Genomic DNA, 16,532 nt, shown 5'->3' with positions numbered 1-16,532 from the left:
AACCATGTGTTACCTTTCATTATCTGAGTGTGGAACATGATAACAGGTGTTTGTGTCAAGGGTTCGATGGTGACCTCTGTCTCTGTGCAAAGGTGGTCACTGGAAAAGGTTGAGCATGAACTTTGAAACTCATGGAGCGTCCTTGTCATAAAAGGACCTGTTTACTGTAAACTGCAGTGAAAAGTTGCTTTGCCTCAGGGCACATAACCTCTGGTGAAACATTGTTTTAATTAATCTGCTTCTTTTAAAACATCTGGCAACATATGTTCCGGGGAAAAAAATCAGCCTAATAAGGAGAATGATTTATTAACTCTCCATTATTTATCAACATCCTGGGCGTCAGCGATCAGAGAGCACTCTAGATCAGGGGAAACGCAGCTGGACATGAGGATCACCACACTCTTTTTATTTCTTCATGCTTCATGCTGTGGTGTTTTAGCACGCTGAGCGGTGTTTGTTGTCACTCACCACTGTGTGAGACCCGCTTCACTGTGGCAATCCTTTACAGTCGACATCCGGTCTGACCAGCATTAATGCAGTTGTGGCAGCTTGATTGGTAAAGTTTGCCCTTTGTTTGCAGCTCACTTTAACTGTGACATTTACACAAGCAGACATGACGTTTTTTAGCATTTATTAATGTATTTGTCATCAACTAACAACTACATGTATGTGAATATGGAATCATTTGAAGCCTTTATTCGTAAGTTTCATTATATAAATTCCAGGTACTTATACATTTTTGAATAGAGCACTGTGATATAATTGGATTTATTATATTTCTATTTACTCGTGTGCCAAACTTGGCAGTCTGTGACAGGCTCATGGTCATGGTCCTCACATCCTGATGTCAGCTGACTCTCATGTCCTCAGACTATACTGTACGCTATATATGTTCATTTCCTTAAACTGAGGAACCTACTGTATTTCATATACATGATGAAACCTGTATGTAACTATCCACTGTCAACTGGTCTCACCTTCAGCTCAGTAATCATACACTGTTCAAACAAACTGCAGTTTGACAGAATAGATGGGCCCGCTCTGATAATTGACACTGACTGTTTCACCACAGTTCGACTTTCTGGAAAGCAGCTGACAGAGTCACATGACCTCTCACTGCAATGACTTCTGGAGCATTTCCTCTTATTAAAACCGCGCTGTTTGATATGTGGCAAGAGCAGCTCTGTTTATCTTTAGCCTTCTTCTACAATCCATACTCAGACAGAGACTACACCCAAGGCCAGAGAGGCCTCATGTAACTTATCCAAATCCATGTCCTCTGTCATCCTCATTTTCCTGTCTCTGGAACTGCACAGCAAGGCCTTCCCCCCGTTTGTTTGGACTGAGCATTCTGGGTCTGCCCCCAGATGAATGGGGACTTCTGCCTTCTGCGCAACTTCCTCCAAACGATTTTCAGAACGGAGGGACGGAGGATGATGAAGACCCAAGGGTTCAGGATGGAGTGGAATGACAGTAAGTGGAGAGCTCTGAGGTCATCCTTATGACAATCCCCGTCGCTGGTTAGGTTTATGTACACTTGGAGCTGGGGGGGGGGACAAAAAAGGAATACATTATCATACCTGAATATAGTCAGTTGAGCTCTGACTTGAGGCCTTATAGATGCACCACAAAGTTAGCAACTGTGTGAAATAGGTGGAGCAGCGTCTGTATCCACCTGATGAATCTAAATCCAGTATTCCCTCTCTTTCAGCTCTGGTTTTGGTCTCCACCAGCTCCTGAGGGAAACATCAGGCTCTTTAGCTTCTAAATGCTCCACTATGTTCACCAGCTGCTCTCTGACTGTCTGTCTGCTGGTTGCTGCTGAGAAGGTAGTGGACAGTGGCTCTTTACAGCGGTGTCTCTGAAAACAGCTGCTGCTGCTGCAAACAAGGCTAATTAGAGCAGGGAGACTCAACCGGAAGAGTGGTTTTAAAGATGCTATAAACTCCATAGAGCTGAAGGAATTCTCTTTCACATTACACAGTCATTTGATCCATAGTTTACATAAAAATACTGACCACAGCAGTTTAAAGTATCCAGTGTGAAAGTGTGCATTATGCAGAATGGAGTGTCACAGTACTATGTATACCGTATTATTATTATTATTATTATTACCATTACAGGTGAGTTGATTTGTAAGCAGTATTTTCATGTAGTAGCTGGTTGGGGTGGAGCTGTAGCTACTGTACTATATATACTGTTAGGTAGGTTCATTTTTAACAATGTGTGTATAATAATTTGTTGATCATATATTTTGTAAGTAAAATCAGCAAAGTAACCTCTAATTGTATCTGTCAAATAAATGTTTTATAGTAAAAAGTACAATATTTCCCTGTGAGATGTAGCAGGGTGACAAAGCACAAAATAAAAATACAGGCGGTTGATTACTTTGCTAAACCAACCTGGAAAAAATGTACAACTATTGAAACACAGCCTTCTTTGTTTCCTTTGATAAGTATGACAATGTTCTGACAAAGGGGCAGTGCAGTGTGGACGTGCAGAGGTGTTCTTTTTCTCAGAAAACCACATTAGAAAATCTTGAGGTTCACCTGACAGAGAGAAGCGATTGTTTCCAAAGGACAAGTTACCATACCTTTAGCGTTAACATGCATTTAAAGTGTGTTGCATGCCTAGTTTTTGTCTTGAAGATATAACTGGAAGCTTATGTATTTCCTATCATGCGGACCATTCTCATCGGTGATTCACAAAATGTGAACCCCGTGGTGGCAATGAGCATGATGATCAGTGGAAACACTAACTGCTGCAATGAATGATAAGTAAAGGGCATATAGAATTAAATGGGAAAAACTGAATGTACAGATTCACGGCGTGGTGATTGACAAGGCTGGATTACCAACAGGCCCAAGTCTGCAGACCCTCATGGGCCTATAAAAAAAACTAGGTTCGTTGCATGTCAAATGGCCTTTGATGATTTGGTTGGGAATTTGCACCACCACCTAAGTACAAACTAAGGAGGGTTAACAAAATCCTGTTTACCTTCTGGAAATGTGAAAAGAGGGAGTCTGCCTCCTGTACTGTAGTAATGCACTGTGATGTCGATGTCTCTGCAGGAACACTTCACTTCATTGTGTGAGTAATCACCCAGTTTATTTTCCTGGAATCCGGATTGAATACAGACAAATGCAGACCAGCAGGCTGATGTCTGCAGCTGCGATATCCACAAACACCAACGTGATCCATGTTTGGGTCAAACACCACAATAAAGTTTGTTAACAAGTGAAACTTCAGTGAGTGTTTTACATTAAACGGTAGGAACACGCTCTGTGGGCTGTAATATAATGTGTGGCTGTTCTTCCCTTTTTACTCTTTTATGACACTATAAGAAAAGGTGTGATAACACCATTTCCCCAAACTTCAGTTTTCTTTCCAAGTCCTGCCCCCCCAGGTGCCCGGTATTTAGAAAAAAGAAATAAAGTATCATTTATTTCTCCTTTCCACTAAAATGCCCAGTGGTTCCATATAGTTTTGTTTTCTTCCACTGTGCCTACACTTAAGCACCAGCAGGGACCATTTGGTGTTTTATTAGGATCTGATTCATACAACTTCACTGTAAATCACAGGCTCGACTATAAAGATTTACCAAACTGCTGTCAAATTTCGAACACGCAGAGCTCTTACCACTAAGGGGAAGGTGCAGCAGATGAAGACCACAGTGATGATAGCCAGCGGCAGGAGATGCTCCACTTCCTCCGTCATGGATAGAGACCTGTGGCACCGGGGGCGCGCAGACACTCCTCTGCGGCGCACTTTGCCCCTCCTGTACATCGATACCAAGAGGAAAATAACATACACGTTGCATACTACCGTGGTGGTGATTATGATGAGGATGAAAGACGCGTAAAATCCGATATAAAGTCTAAAGTCTTTAGTCGCCATATCCAGGAAGCACCAGGTGCCCGGGGCGTACTGCTTGTATTTACCCTGGCCCATAAAGGGAATTATGCAGAAAAGGATGCTGCTCAGGTAGATGAACGCGATAGTGATGTAACCACAGCGTTTGCTCAGGTGCCGCCCGTAAAAGTAAGGGTGGCCTATGGAGACGTAGCGCTCGAGCGCCATTACGCACAGCATGGCCAGCGTGGAAAGGCTCAGGAAGGTCATGCTGAAGCCAAAGTAGGAGCACACCTTGTTGTCTGTACCCATTTCCAACAGTGACTTATTCTGAGCATAAGCTGACAGTACAACAGGACTGACAGAGATGGAGCCAAGCAGGTCCGTCATGAGGAGCGCAGTCACCAGGACCTTGTACAGGGACGGGCTGGTCCTCCTGCGCCGGACATGTAGCAGGACCAGTGCCAAGATGTTGCCCACGAGAGTGGCCGAGAACATCAGCCCCGGGGTGATTGGCTTTCTGGGCTCCACAGCGTCTCGGCATCTGGGATTTGTATTGTAATTTTCCATAGAAATTGAAAGTACAAGACCCGGGATTTAAGCCAGTGAACTTCGGTCGCAGTCTACTGAGCGTCAGCGCACCCGCTGCAACTACAGAGTTCTGGTCTGCGTCCCGCCCCTAATCCGATCTGCTGGGCTTCTGATGAAACACACGATGACACACACACACACACACACACACACACATGGACGCACATGGTGCAAAAACACCAGCCCCGCCGTCACGGCTGGTAATAAAGAGCAATATTTAGGGAGTTTTTCTTGCCACTGTCACCACGTTCTTGCTCATGGGGGAATGTTGGGTAAATATAACTATAAAGAGTCCGGTCTAGACCTGCTCTACATGAAAAGTGCCCTGAGATAACCTGTTCTGATTTGGCTGCTATATAAATGAGATTGAATCGATTTGAATATTTAGGCCAGTGGAATCACTTGGCTTTTGCCGACTCCTGTCACTGTTTCTAAAACAGCTGCTTTTCTAACAAACAGAGGGGTAGTTTCCATCACCAGCTACATAATGACGATTCTAGCTGCATTTTAAAAGCTCGGAGTTTCTTTCATTTCAGACAGGACTCCCGACAGTGTCCATGCTTTTATTTACCACCAGCGCAGCTCAGAATAAGATGAGGAGATTTGTGATTCCGTGATAATAATTGGAAATAAAAACTAAACCCTGTGTTTTCTTTAATTAGAAAAAAAAAAACACCCACACACTGTTAAATAGCTCCCATGGTTGTAAATGCAACAGCTCAGTCAGACATGAACTACTTTTCTCCTCCTCCCTCCTATTCTCTCTGCTTGGGCAACAGTCCGACATTACTTTTCTTTTTTTTTTAAATTGCTTTTACTTTTTCACATATTCATAACAGCTTGTTCATCCTCAGTCAAGAAAGCGAAAAATACACACCGTATTCAAAACATTTACAATAATACCTGCACTCACATTTGCATTTATAGCCTTACTTACTAGCAGTCATTTCTTATTCTATTCTCGTCATGTGATTATATTGTACTAAAGTCTGCTGCAGGTAAATCGCCATTTCATCTCTTTTCACATTAAGCACTTCAATCCCGGTTCTGATGGTACCGCTTGTCATTAACAACTCCATCTCTTTCATGTGAACTTGTTCGTAGCTGGACATGAAAAACCAGAGCTTCATGAGGGCAGTTATCCAGGATCACCAGTGTTAGGCTCAGCGAAGTCGGGTAATGCTAAGAGGGCCAGGCAAAGTTAAATGTCAAATGAAGATATTTATTTTCTATTTATTTATAGGCCATTGTAACACGTACTATCATGCTTAAATATTGAAAGGTGATGGGCAGCACAGAAAATGTGACTGACAGTGAACAAGCAGCTGATGTCGGCTGCCAGTACTGATACAGTTAACGTATGCTAAATAACACAGTCTGAACTCTGTGGCTCTGCTCCTCCCTTACGTGACAGAAAAAAACCTCATCATGTCTTATGTGCTCATTTATCCCATGGAAAAAGTTCAGACCCAGTCATTAAATCTGGAGACAAAATACTAAAACATGCGGTTTATAGATCTGCTGCTATACAACAAATGATCTCACTGTATAATAATATATATAATCTGACACATCATATAATCTGTGTGTCTGTGTCATCCACTTCAAATTCAAGTTCAAGTTCAGGTTTATTGTCATTTTCATATGCATGGCATACATACAGGAAATGAACTGTCATTCCTGGAGCCCAGTGCAACAGGGAACAGACATGTGCCAAACAATAATAAATGCAAAAAACAGATGATGATGCTGATGTTGGGCTTTGCAGGTGCACGGTGGGTCTGTAAAACTGGAAACACAGGCTACAGGTGGAAAGATGTCAAATGTGTCAACATTTTGCAAACTTTTCAAACATTTTAGATAACATTGGTTATGTTATTTGCTGCACATAGACAAATAGGACGAAAACCATGTGTGTTAAGGTTTAGCTGATGCTGATTACTTTTTTTAAATTATCGCTTACAGCATGGAACCGGATTGTCCATGAGTATTTTGCACACTGGGATTAACATTTGTCAGGACTCAGAACAGATTCAGTTGGAGGAATCTAAAGGATAAAAAAGACAATTTGTCCCACGTTTTTCTGTTGAGGAATATCAGGGATATCATTAGACAAAAACCTTGAATGTGGAATTTACACCATAGTAAAATACTTCCATACGGCGGCTCTTCCAGCTGAACCCCTTATTTGGGTATAAAATCTGCTTCATGTCTCGGCTCTCCAATGGGAATGTCAGAGCTCAAAGCCTCCAATATGCTAAAGGTAGGTTTACACTGGAGTCAATGGAAAACCCTGTGTGTGGCTGTATCTATGAGACAAAGCGTCAGTATCTGATGACCTGGGAGTAAGAATGGGTTGGAGAGAGGGCAGCAGGTAACAGGATCAACGGCAGGAACAAGGCACAGGCTGGCTTTTACAGATGCAGATGCCGATACATATTCAGGTAATGGCTTGAACGCAACGGTACAAGGCAACATTAACAATCTGACAGGGAGCAGGTAGAAATGGACTCTTATAAATACTGGGGGGGGCAAGGAGCTGGTGGAAGCGAGAATGGTTATAGACAGTGCTGAGGACAGGGAGAATGATCGGTGAACTGAATTGGCCCTTTTGTTAGAAGATGAAAAGATTGTTATTCAGTCTTAGATGATGGTCATTTTTAACAGTGAACTGAGTGGCTGTGTCTGTTTTATATAAGAATAAATCTGTTTCTCGGTCTATAGGAGGCCATTTCTTTTCTAGATCTGCATCTTACCGGTGCAAGTGTGTCCGATATGACTAGTTTGGTGCTACCGGTGATATTTCACTCAGTTCAAGAGTCTTATGTATTTGGATCAATTATACCAAGAAATGTAGCCAACTTAATTATTCTTCTAATCTGTACTTTTGTCTTGTGAATTTGTACGTGGACTGAAAAATAAACTTCAAGGAGAACATCACCACCACCACCACCACCAGCACCAATGTCTCTCCCCTGTGCTCAAAATATAAGACATATTTTCACTATATGTTGTTTTGCCAGTTTATTAAGAGATGATGGGAGACCATAAGAAAGAATCTCTGTGCCATCTTCCATACGGAAGTCAAAGGGCATCCTACTTTGTTTCTGCTGGCACTCTGAGGCCGTTGACTTCACGTCTGAACAGAATACTTTATTAGCAGAGCTCCCATTATTGACTAGATGGTACGTTCTTCACTGAATAAATGATAAGCTTCCAACTCTGGCTCTCCCAGTAGACAGTTTCACTACTATTTTAAAGAGATAAGACAATTTATGAATGCTGGCAACAAGCCCCAGCTGGGAGCGTGGGGACGGGGCTGATGGCTGATTGAGCTGAGGCCGAAGTCCAGGGCAGAGTACAACTGAGCTATGTCCATGACAACTGAGGAGACTCCGTCCACTGGAGAAGATCATGAGATGCCGTTGAAAGCCCTGGAAAAAGTCAGTAAGTGGACCTTAAGTTTAGATTCTTTTGTCAAACTTTGTACATCTGATTAATAGGTGTTTCCATGGGCCTGGGTCAGTCCGTTTTAGCTGCCCGTTCCTAACAAAACCTGTTGACATGGTTTCCACTAAGCCTCACAGCAGCTGCCGTGGTCCTGCTCGGTAGCAGGTAGCAGTTTTTTTCAAAGTCTCTCTGTCTGTAGCTTCTACCTGAATCTCTGTGGTTTGGAGTTTAGTTTCACTCCTGTGTTCCTGTTTGTACGTCCACATACCAGCCTTATAATACTGTAGACGGATCGCTCTCAGCCGTATCAGAGCTGCGTTCCCTTAATACTGATGCAAAGCCAACATTTCCTGCTGTTGCTGCTTCACACTAAAAGCTTTTCACTGGCAAACCGACAGGATGCTTGTATTGGGAAGAAGTTATGGGTAATGCAATGTGTTTGTCTCCAAGTTAGCAGAGCTTCATTTCGGGGCTATTCTTCAACAAAAACAGGTTTAATCAACTGGATATGAACACATCCTGTGCTATAAGTAAATTACACTCTGAGGACACAGCAGTGGGATTTAAAGTAATAATATGACTTTGATCCAGATACCACCAGTTTAATCCCAACCTAAACCATATACCACAGCTAAACTAGCGACATAGCGAGAGCCTGTGTAATGCTACACCACTAGGCTCTTAGCAGCTGTGACAGAGTGGATGCTATTGTTTTCAACTTGTGAGTATGTGTTTGAGTCTGTCTGTCTTTCTGTCTGACTGTCTGTCTGTGGACAGATTTTTTTAATCACCATAGCGTCACAACTGTGCAACATACAGTCTCAAAACTTTACAGGTATGTAGTTGAGATCAAAATGAAGGCCAAGATCGAAGAAGGGTGTGGTCCAAGCAAGTGCGCTGGAAGTAGGGGGTTGACTCCAATGGGATGGATGTGGTATCAGTGACAATAGGGCTGACCTAGGGTGCCGATCAGTTCAATTCAGTCCCATGTTATTCTACGTTTAATTCCTGATCAATTAGTTGCTGAATTAAAAAGTTTACACTTGAATTGCAATTCCTGTTAATTTCGAAGATTTTTTACCAAGTCGCTGTTGCACGATTATTTATTATTTTAGTAATAAATAACAGTAAATTTCATTTTAAAAATTATACATATATATATATATATATATATATAGAAATGTATATATACATAAAATTATATATATATATATATGTATTTATTTGTTACATTTTGTTTTACCATGTTAGGAAAGCAATGATTAAGTCACCTTCATGTTGCATCACACGCAGAAGAACGATCCCAGTCTCCTCCACACAGCGTATTGATTAAACACTGGTATCAGATCGGTACTCGGTATCGACCGGTACTCGAAGCGCAGGTATCAGTATCAGTATCGGGACTGGTAAAGTCAGATCGATGCATCCTTACTACTGGGTACTCATGTGATAATGTAGTAATGACTACTGAGAACTCATGGGTCAGGTGTCACGCCTGGTGTGATCCCATGCAAAGATGGTCTGTAGTTGAACTTTTGTTGTTAATTGTTGATGGTATTATTATGTGCAGTGCAGTTTTAAGGTTGATGTTCTCATGCTATGTTTTTTTTTTAGTTTATATTTGAAAATTAATAAATTATTAGTAGAAAAAAATAAACATTGGATCTACTGTATCTTCAAATCTTAAAAACATTTCATGCAGAGGCTCTGGCTTAGGGGCCACTTGACCTCTTGGGCCCTTGGGCCTGTGCCCTGGAGGCCCATTTGGTAATACAGCCATGAATTTTTATGAAATTAGGACCATTTGTCCTGAAATTGATTCGAATGTTAAAGCCCAATGCAAATTATTGATACATTTTATGCGATGTAGAAAGGTGTTTTTTGGTTTAAATTTAGCAGGATTCACTCTGGTCCTGAGGCCAAAGCCTTTTTTTTCTGTCACACAACTCACATAGGACAAGTGGCTAAATCATCAGATACATTTTCTCTGTGGAGAGTTTGTATGGCAAGTCATTTTAAACTCAAACTGGTCCTCACAACATATAGCTATACAATTACACATACGCACACACAGTAACTCCTAATAATCTGCGCCTGAGAAAACAGACACATTTTCGGTTTACTTTTGATTGTGGACCCAGTAGTGACAGAACTCAGGTCCTCAGACAGGTTATTTAACAGGAGCTTCACCAGAACTGGATCTGATACAGTCAGAAAACCACCAGCTGTTGACCTGAGAGCTCTGACTGGAATCAGTCAGTTAGCAGCTCAGAAATTTTACAGTAGAACCAAACCATGAATTGCTGAGACTGAAAATTGTTTTTCTGTATCATGTGTGAGTGTGAAATGGTTTGTAGTGATGATACTTTTAAATATTCTTTTTCTGAGCTCAGTAATTACTTTATTGTTTTGATGCATATCTGTATTGTATGTTTTTTACATAAATAGTGCATAAATAGTTGGACAGTGACACAATTTTCATAATTTTGCCTCTGTACACCGACATGGATTTGAAATGAAGCCATCAAGGTGCTATTGAAGTGTAGACTTTCAGCTTTAATTCAAGTGCTTTAACAAAAATATCACATTAACTGTTTAGAAATTACACCCATCTTTTATACATGGTTCCTAATTTTGAGAGGCTCAAAAGTAATTGGACAATTAACTGACAATCCGTTTCATTGCCAGGTGTGGTTTGTCCCTCGTTATTTCATGACAAATTAAGCAGATAAAAAGGTCTGGAGTTGATACCGAGTGTTGAATTTGCATTTGGTAGCTTTTCATGGGAACTCTCAATCTGCGGTCCAAAGAGGTGTTAATGCAAATGAAGGAGGCCATGATAAGGTGAAAAAACAAAAACAGACCTATCAGACAGATAGCAGAAAATTAGGTAGCGGCCAAATCAACAATTTGTTACATTCTCAAAAAGAAGGAACGAACTGGCAAACTCAGGAACACACAAAGTCCTGGAAGCCCAAGAAAGACAACTGAAGTGGATGATGGAAGAATTCTTTCCTTGGTGAAGAAAAACCCCTTCACAACATCCAGCCAGGTCAAGATCAATCTGGAGGAGGCAGGTGTATCACTGTCAAAGTCTACAATCGAGAGACGCCTTCATGAATGTAAATACATGAGGGTTTACCACAAGTTGCAAACCACTATTAATACTCAAGAACAGAGAGGCCAGAGTAGACTCTGCCAGAAAACATCTAAAAAAAACCTGCCCAGTTCTGTATCAAGATTATTTGGACAGAAGAAACCAAGACGAACTCTTACCAGAATGATGGGAAGAGAAGAGTCTGGAGAAGGAAAGGAACGGCTCATGATCCAAAGCCACCACATCGTCTGTCAAACATGATGGAGGCAGTGTTATGGAATAGGCATGTATGGCTGCCAATGGAACTGAGTCCCTGGTGTTTATTGATGACGTGACTGCTGATAGATGTAGCAGGATGAATTCTGAAGTGTATAGTTTTATACTGTCTGCCCAGATTCAGCCAAATGCTTCAAAACTACTGGTGGGACAGTGCTTTACAGAACAGATGGATAATGAGGCAAAGAAATGGAATATTCCTCAATGGCAAAGTCAGTCACCTGACCTCAACCCAGCTAAGCATGCGTTTCACTTCCTGAAGACAAAACTGAGGGCAGAAAGACCCACAAACAAACAGCAACTGAAGGCGGCTGCAGTAAAGGCCTGTCAAAGCGTTTCAAGGGAGGAAACTCAGCATTTGGTGACGTCCATGGGTTCCAGACTTCAGGCAGTCATTGACTGCAAAGGATTTTCTTCAAAGTATTAACAATAATCTTATATTTATAATGATGTTGGTTTGTCCTATTACATTTGAGCCTCTGAAAACTAGGGACTATGTATAAAATTGACTGCAATCCCTAAACAGTTAAGGTGATATTTTTGTTAAACCACTTGAATTAAAGCTGAAAGTCAATACTTCGATCACATTTTTACGGCTTTGTTTCATATCCATTGTTGTGGTGTACTGAAGCAAAATTACGAAAAAAGGTGTCACTGTTCAAATACTTATGCACCAAACTGTACACACATAGTCTCATCATAGGTGATATCAGAACTCAGATCTCTGAACTGCGTTCCTACATTAGCTTTCCTCTCATAGTCATGATCAAACTGATGCACTTTGTTTTTAAAACAATACAGGAAAACTTGTTTTGAGGATCACAGAAGAGTCAAGACAAGAAAAGAAAAGAAAAGAAAAAAATTATTTTCTGTTTTGTAAAATCCTGGAGCCTGGAGTGATGCGGTGGTTTTGGTTGGCAGTGGAGGTGTATGGTGCATAGTTTGTTAAACTTTGGATACTGTATTTTTTAACATTCAATATTCATGAATTTAATGTATGACAGGAGCAAACTATAATGGTCATTTTTCAAAAATATACTGCTTTATTCAAAAATACAGCGTCTACACATTCTCCGCAGGGTAGAAAGCAAATGTCTGAATCTGGTCCAGCAGTCTCCACACAAATTGGCCACAGATCCTCATTTCCGAGGCAAATGTACTGAATGCTGCTGTTCAGTTACACTGTGCAATGTGAAGTTATATTAAGCGGAGGGACTGCAAAGAAAGTGAATGGGACGATGTGAAAAACAGAGGTGGATCTGCAGCTGGTGTGAACTTAGGATCCGTGTGATCTGTCACACACAGTGAATCTTCATACTGTCAGTCAGGAAACTGCAAAACCACAGTGTCATATTCATATTAGACTGGTTTTCCGCTACTGACATAAGACTGTTCATCTGCACCTGTGAAAGCAGAGTCTTCCTGTTGATCAGCAGCACTATCATCACTAGTGACTGTGTTTAAGTTCCTTTTTAAATCTACGTTGCGATCAATCCACTGTCGTGTGAACCATTTAAACCTCTTCTGCATCTGCATCGGCTGCCACCCTGCTGACAGTGTGAAAACCTGTCGAGTAACAGCAAAGCCTTTCCATGCCCTTGTGTCTTTTCTATGGGTGACATCACTGTCTGTGAATAAGATAAATAAAAGAGAACTGAGGTATAAGCCACACTTGTCTTCATTAATAGAGAAATCTTTATACAAAGATACTCAGATGTTTGTACTCAGCATCGGTCTTCTTTCATACACTCAGCGAGCACTTTATTAGGAGCGCCTGTAAACCTGCTTATTCATGCAGTTATCTAATCAGCCAATCATGTGGCAGCAGAGCAGTACATAACCTCCTGCAGATACAGGTCCGGAGCTTCAGTTAAACTTCACATCAAACGTCAGAGTGGAGAAAAAATGTGATCTCATTGACTCTGACCGTGGCATGATTGTTGGTACCAGACTGGCTGGTTTGAATGTTTCTCAAACTGCTTCACACACAACAGTCTCTAGAGGTTTCACCCAGAATGGAGCCAAAAGCAAAAAAACATCCAGTGAGCAGCAGCTCTGAGGACGGAAACGCCGTGTTGATAAGAGAGGTCAGAGGAGACTGGCCAGACCGGTTGGAGCTGACAGAACGGCTACGGTAACTCAGACAACCACTCTTTAGTACTGTGGTGAGCAGAGAAGCATGTCAGGATGAACAACCCGTCCAACCTTGAGGTGGACTACAACAGCAGAAGACCACGTCAGGCTCCACTCCTGTCAGCCAAGAAGAGAAATCTGAGGCTGCAGTGGACACAGGCTGCACCAACACTGGACAGTTGAAGACTGGAAAAACATAGTCTGGTCTGATCTGGATTTCTGCTGTGGTAGTAGATGGTTGGGTCAGTACTTGGCTTCAACAGCATGAATCCATGGACCAAGCCTGCCTCGTGTCAACAGTCCAGGCCGGTGGTGGTGGTGTTATGGTGTGGGGAATGTTTTCTTGGCTCCGCTTTGGCCCCTTAATACCAACCAATCATAGTTTGAATGTCACAGCCCGTCTGAGTATCGTTGCTGACCATGTGCTTCCCTTTATGGTCACAGTTCACCATCTTCTAATGGCTACTTCCGGCAGGATAATGCACCGTGTCGAAAAACAAAAGTCGTCTCAAACTGGTTTCATGAACATGACAGTGAGTTCAGTGGACTTCAGTGGCCTCCCCAGTCACCAGATCTGTGGAATCCAGGCCATGAAGACCTGAGGCTGTTTGAGTGCAAAGGGAGGAACTACCCTGTATTGATATGATGTTCCTAATAAAGGGCTTGATGAGTGTATATTGGCCTGTGGGAAGACTTTCTCTGCTGTGGCTTTAAATGAACACTACAGTCTGTTTTGTGAGCCAGCAGAGCTTCCACTGCCTGAATGAGTAAGCCATGCATTTCAGGGAAACATGACTGAGTGACAGTGTCCCTCTGGTCCTGTGTGTGCCAGCAGTAGAAACTCACCTCTACTGCCAGTGTGTTGTGGGACACAGCAGAGATGGATGCAACTCGGTGAAAAAGAAGAAGAGGAACACACAACAATCTCCTAAACTTTCCAGATGACAGCGCAGAGCATGTGCAGACCATCATGTTGTCTGCTTGGAGTGCTACTCAGCCATCCAGAGGACCAGGAAGAAACGATACAAGACGAACTTAACTGGTCAAAATAAACTAAGATAAACCACAACTGAACACAAAAAATGTGTTTGATGCTGAATCAGCTCTTACATGATGTATACATTTCAATCAGTGCTTCATTAGACTCATCATTGAACTGCCAGAGAGTTCCCTAAAGCTCAAGCTTTCTGTAAGCTTTTTGCTCAGGCCAGACTAACAGCAGCGGTTTGAAAGCCCTGTGATGATGAGTACAGTCACCTCGCCCAGATTAGGGGAAAGAGGCCCCCTTCTCTGCAGAAGGGGGCCTCTTTTCCCAGGCTGGGCGGGTCAAGCCTCCACGTTGAAGTATTCTCAGAGCAGGGAGGACGCTGGAAGGACTACATATCCCATCTATCCTGGGAACGCCTTGAGATAACTGGAGGTAACTGGAGGCTGCTACTATCCGGCCTGGACCTGGATAAACTGCAGACGATGGATGAAAGGAAGGATGGAGGACACCTGCAGGTTCAGCTGACTGTATTGACTCAATGAGAAAATTCAGTTGGCCATCTCTGAGAAAATGCATCAGGTCAGGAATAATAAGAGCTTGAGCAGTCAGAGGACTGTGTGGAACAAATGCTTAGGATTTGTTAAATTAAAACAAATGTTTAATTTAATATTTATGTGAATTGGTGTGCCCTGCCTCTTAGGAATAATGTATACAACTGAATTTCAAATCACTAAATGATTCCAAATGTTAAATGTTAGACACTCTCAAATACCATATATATAAATGTATAATTCTACTAAGTAACTGATTTAACAAACATGGGATGACTGATGTCTTTGAAGAAAACAATAAGATAGAAAATTTTATGATGAGAATAGTGATATTGTTGTACAAGAGTTGTATTTGAATCTTCAGTGGGAAAAGGTAAGTGACATCAGTGTTTGTTTGGGGCAGACTGTGTCCTATAGATGGCGCCATAGACCAAGATTTATTACATGGAGCTGTACACAGTATTAAACGTGTTTATGCACAGTTCAGTCACATTTATGTTGTAAACTACAAACTGAACTAGGTATGGTACTGTAAATGACTGCCACTACCCCAATACAATGTAGGTGAATACAGTTTTGTTCATGGCGCATTGAAAATGACATTTTCAAACAAAAATAACACATATATATTTTAAATTGTTCAAATAACAAAACATAAAAAATTATAAGGAAACATTTTCTGTCAGATAGAAAAATTGAAATAGAAAGTCGCAAATCCTCAGCAAATAAAACCTGAATTACATGACTGGCAGATACCACAGGGGATAAATAACGTTCTGAGACATTTTGGTGAACTGACCCTTTGGCGAACCAGATTTCAGAGTGATGACGGGTTGGACCGAAATTAGAGTTCATACAACTGATAATTATTCCTTTTTCATATTTACTCTTGTGTCTTTTCCACTTTTTCAAGCCATTTGTGCAATCAGTATAATTGATTTGTAATGTTATCCCTTAGGTCATGTCATGCTTTCCTAACACTGCTGTAGGTGTGTTTGTGTTTCTCAGCTTTGTGCTGGAAAATACACATCTGAAGATATGAGTTAAAATGACACAAGAAATTATATATTTAGCCAAATATTAAAGTGATACAACCAGGTCATGGATGACCATTCAGTCACATGGTCAAACAGTTAATAATTGAGTTCATTATGACTGGGAGCAAACTGTGCAGTGGTCGTAATAAAGTATCCAACCCTGGATGAATGGGCTGAAAGCAACAGGTAGACCGCACCAGGTCTCACCAGGACTGTCCCTTGTTTAGCAGAAACATGATACATGATATTTGAAAAGTTCTGTAACCACATAAAAACTCAACTGACTAGATCAGTTTCAAATGATTGACTCAGACCTCATAGTAAAAACAGAGTGAAAACAAAGGTTACGTCCAGCTGCTGAAGCTATACACATGTTCAACTTAAAAAATTTACATCCTCACACATCAGTGCTATCGCCTTAATGATAAAGAAAAACCGGCCTTTTATGAAATAAGCTTATCTGTTCTCAAACTCACAATCACATCAGAAAACTGATATCAATTTAATGTTTGTCTTGAACTAGGGGATAGGACCAGGACATGTTTAGCCTAGCTTAG

At 41.5% G+C, this 16,532-nt stretch overlaps 1 protein-coding gene across 2 annotated transcripts; it reads right to left on the bottom strand.

Moving 5' to 3' along the window:
• Window positions 1-609: 609 nt before the first annotated feature.
• Window positions 610-4,503, bottom strand: ptger2b (prostaglandin E receptor 2b (subtype EP2)). Of its 2 annotated transcripts, XM_040124483.1 has the most exons (3): window positions 3,640-4,503; window positions 2,998-3,169; window positions 1,389-1,543 (listed from the first exon to the last, which is right to left on the bottom strand). In XM_040124483.1, exons 1-3 carry the CDS (start codon window positions 4,420-4,422, stop codon window positions 1,500-1,502), a joined length of 999 nt encoding a protein of 332 aa, XP_039980417.1. In that variant the 5' UTR covers window positions 4,423-4,503; the 3' UTR covers window positions 1,389-1,499. The 2 variants fall into 2 exon arrangements, with proteins under 2 accessions (XP_039980416.1, XP_039980417.1); XM_040124482.1 differs by lacking the exon at window positions 2,998-3,169 and having other exon boundaries at window positions 610-1,543.
• Window positions 4,504-16,532: the final 12,029 nt, after the last annotated feature.

Source organism: Xiphias gladius, chromosome 4, assembly GCF_016859285.1.
Source record: "Xiphias gladius isolate SHS-SW01 ecotype Sanya breed wild chromosome 4, ASM1685928v1, whole genome shotgun sequence".
Lineage (NCBI taxonomy): Eukaryota > Metazoa > Chordata > Actinopteri > Istiophoriformes > Xiphiidae > Xiphias > Xiphias gladius.
The sequence above is the reverse complement of the archived record's forward strand: the minus strand, read 5'-3'. Positions and strand labels throughout refer to the sequence as shown.

Excerpts from the sequence above, each read along its gene's own strand:
- ptger2b (XM_040124482.1), bottom strand. The coding sequence starts at position 4,422 with ATGGAAAATTACAATACAAATCCCAGATGCCGAGACGCTGTGGAGCCC. Across the intron at positions 1,544-3,639 it reads GCTGCACCTTCCCCTTAGTG|CTCCAAGTGTACATAAACCT; the intron begins GTAAGAGCTCTG and ends CCCCCCCCCCAG.